Source organism: Aptenodytes forsteri, unplaced genomic scaffold (assembly GCF_000699145.1).
Source record: "Aptenodytes forsteri isolate BGI_AS27 unplaced genomic scaffold, ASM69914v1 Scaffold72, whole genome shotgun sequence".
Lineage (NCBI taxonomy): Eukaryota > Metazoa > Chordata > Aves > Sphenisciformes > Spheniscidae > Aptenodytes > Aptenodytes forsteri.
In genome coordinates this window covers 6,349,019-6,352,312 of record NW_008796193.1, presented here as the reverse complement: position 1 = coordinate 6,352,312, position 3,294 = coordinate 6,349,019, and the positions used below count along the sequence as shown (strand labels likewise).

The 3,294-nt window shown below is 43.0% G+C and overlaps 1 protein-coding gene across 1 annotated transcript; it reads right to left on the bottom strand.

The window, feature by feature from the left end:
* Positions 1-1,209: 1,209 nt before the first annotated feature.
* LOC103906254 (actin-like protein 6A) lies at positions 1,210-3,153 on the bottom strand. The gene is made up of 4 exons (XM_009288124.1): positions 3,105-3,153; positions 2,078-2,154; positions 1,710-1,884; positions 1,210-1,337 (listed from the first exon to the last, which is right to left on the bottom strand). The coding sequence occupies exons 1-4, from the start codon at positions 3,127-3,129 to the stop codon at positions 1,210-1,212; spliced, it is 405 nt and encodes a 134-aa protein (XP_009286399.1). The 5' UTR covers positions 3,130-3,153.
* Between the last annotated feature and the right edge of the window lie 141 nt (positions 3,154-3,294).

Below are 3,294 nucleotides of genomic sequence, written 5' to 3'. Positions count from 1 at the left end.
AAAGAATGCTAACACAATAAAGAAGTAATTAGAATTATTATAGCCATGGTTTCAAATCATATCAAAATTCTATAGAGACAGATTTCTAGTAGTTTACTTCTTTAGAACCTTTTTATTCCAATTCTACAATACCTTAATGCTTATCTATCACACACAATTAAAAGTGATATACACTTTTACTGTTACAATAGTTTTCTTTACGCTTCTACAGGTCTTCCAGTATCAGACTCTCAAAGAACTCTCTAAAACAAGTAACATGCCCATTTTACAAGTGGAAAGACACATGAAATAACTTGCCCAGTTGAAGAAAAATAAATCCAGACCTTCCTGTTTCCAAGGTATCTTCCTACAGTTCTACTGCACTTGTGATTAAGCCAGGATATATATCAAATATTCTACACATTACTGAAAACATGAAGTTTTTTCCAAGCCAATATGTTAAAGTAAAATTAGTTCTGTAAGGAGAATGTTAATGGGAACCTCTAGTCAGACACCCACTGAGCCATCAAATATGAAATAACCATCGCAAATTCATCCATACTCCACAAGCAACAATTCAACACAAGGGAATAATGAAAAAGAAAATCCCTTTCATAAGACTTTATTAAAGAAAGGCATAACTTTTGTATGGTATGTCTACGTTTTGTATTCTGACTTTAAGATCTGCCCTTCAAATGCTGAGCATTATTACACAACAGAAACCTTGTCCGCATATTTTCCCAGAAATTTGCATTCGTCCACTTCACTTACCTTACAGGGCCATTTACAGAAATGAAGACAGAAAAAAATAAAACTTCTCCATTATAAATATTATTCTCTGTCACATAATATTAGTTGTAAGGTTGAATGAAGCGACATTTTCAATGGCATTTTATTAAGTGTAACTTAATACATAAGACATCCAAACATCTTTTTGCTTTTATTCTAGGCAGTAAAGCGAGATTCATTTTTAATTTTGACTCCTTTTCGATAAGTGAAAAACAATAGCACATTATAAATACTTTCTAATACAACTCATGCAAACTATTTCAAATTGCTTTCTTCTTTTAGACGTTTTTCTTGAACAGATTATTTTCCAGAACCTGGCAGAGTATTTTAAAATTGTTATTTCTGTAGCTAAGTTTTAACACTCGTAACCTACAAGCCAATGTCAGACTTGTCCAAGACTAACGTGCGTAGAGTCAGCAAGAAGATACAGTTAAGACTTAATCAAAATGCAAAGCTGCTTTTACTCACTGGTGCTTCAGACATAAGGACAGGATGCAAACTTGCTTCAGATTTAATATGCATCTTGTAAGTGTGATCCAAAATTGCCTGGAAGCTATCCCAGTCTTCAACTGTAACAACATTGAAGCGAGCAGATTAGTTACTTCTAAGTTTTGTTCCATTTCGTAAATACATAAAAGTTTTCCAATGCTTTTTTTGCATAGCGCTCTTTTGTCAAAAGCTATCCTCAGCAGACATACACCTCCTTTAATAGCTTTGAGAATTCTCTTCCTCTGTAAGCATCGTGATCATAACATTTGAAGAATTATGCTGAAAGTCCACTAACACTGTAAACCAACTGTACGTCATGCAATTTGTAAATCAGGTATCTGTTCTTACGGCTTATGTTGCCATACATAGCACTTGTTTACATGAAAGCTGTGACTTTTTGCAGCTCAGCAATTCTATTTTAAAAACAGGTAGAAAAAGACAGAGCACCATACTCATTCCATTTTTTAAAGGTGAAATGGCCTCCATATTTTCCCTTGGAACTCTCAGGGCATTGGTGTCTATATAGTAAGTTGGGCCCCCTTGTTTGCCTTTGTCACCATCTATCTCCATCAGAGTGCTGCCATTGTCCCTTTCTAGCACCACACCAATGGCTGTTGGAAAATCAACCTGTAAGGCAAAAGGTAAGCAGTATATGAGAATTATTAATATTTTGGGTGGGTTATTTGCTCATAAATTCAGAGCTTTCCTTATACAATACAGTCAGAACAAAACCCAGCGTATTCTGAAAACTCATAACTAACAAACAAGATCTAAGGCATAAATTCATGTTGCATTTCCATTGAGTCACACAGATTCTCACCTTTGGACAGTCCTCGCCTGCATAGCCTGCTCTCACCGTATACGAGCCAATGTCAAAAACAAGAGCCCCAACTTCATCTGAAAAGATTGTTAACAAAGAGGTGGTGAATCATTATTACACTCTGCTACAATCCTGACCTTTCCCTGCCCACTGTGTTTTGCTTGCAAAAGAAGAAAAGCAAGTGAAGGCATCTTTTTCAAGGCAAGGAGAAACTTCTCTATTCAGAACACCAGTTACCGAAGAGCTATTAGAAGACTGCAGATAGGCTTTAGCTGGGACATTACAGTACTTCCCTTTGGCATAAGTAAAAGGGGAATTTTAACAGAAGAGTGAGAATGTAGTTGCATCTAAATATATTACAATACAAAGCTTTCAAAAAGTACTAATTTAACAGTCACGCAAATCCAGGTGAGCCCAGACCTCGTGGGGGTGACCAGAATTAGAAAGGTGGGCCTGAAAACACCAACTCTGTCAGTGAAGGCTGCCACACCACGAAGCGCCCTCATCCTTGTGGGCTCCAATCCTCGCTGAGGTGCTCTGCGCACCCTAAAGAAAACCAAAGTCTGAAACAAAACACCTGGACTTCAGTCCTCACGGAAGGGTGTACAGATGTGCTCTGGGAGGAAACTACACCCCAGTTTCCAAAGCGCGGGGTCTTCTCGGGCCACCCGGCACCTGAGCAGCGCTAGTTCAGCCCAAGGCCACGGCTTGGCCGGTCGCCGGGGGAAGCATCTCAGCGAAACGATGCCGGGAGGAACATAAACAAGGCCTGCAGCCGCCTCCTTTTCCTCACGCATGCTGCCACCCCGCGTCTAAGAAACGGAGGGACCAGGAGGACTCCTGCTCCGCTGCGGAGTTGTGGGAGAACCGTGCCGCGGCCCCCCGTGCTCGGGGCCTGAGGGAACGGCGGGGAGGCGGGAAGCGCCCGGGGGAGGCTCGCACGCGCTGCCTCACGGGACGGCGCCGAGCTCAACGGTCGCGGGGCGGGGGAGGGGAGGACAGGCAAGCGAGGCGGCGCCGGACTCACCTCCCCCATACACGCCGCCACTCATGGCTAACCCCGGGCCCGCGCCGCGCCGCCCCTTTTTTTTTGTGTGAGGAGAGTGGCGAGGCGGGGAGGGGTGAGGAGGGGGCTGGTGAGGCGGGGGGGCGGGGCCATGCCGCGGACAGCCAATCCTGAGGCAGCAAGGGGAGGGCCGGCCCCGAAAACACGACTG

What these genes read in the sequence shown, in the direction of transcription:
- LOC103906254 (XM_009288124.1), bottom strand. Translation starts at nt 3,129, where the DNA reads ATGAGTGGCGGCGTGTATGGGGGAG. An exon ending in TGGCGGCGTGTATGGGGGAG is followed by an intron (nt 2,155 to 3,104) that starts GTGAGTCCGGCG and finishes CAATCTTTTCAG; the next exon opens with ATGAAGTTGGGGCTCTTGTT. An exon ending in CAGGCGAGGACTGTCCAAAG is followed by an intron (nt 1,885 to 2,077) that starts GTGAGAATCTGT and finishes TTTGCCTTACAG; the next exon opens with GTTGATTTTCCAACAGCCAT.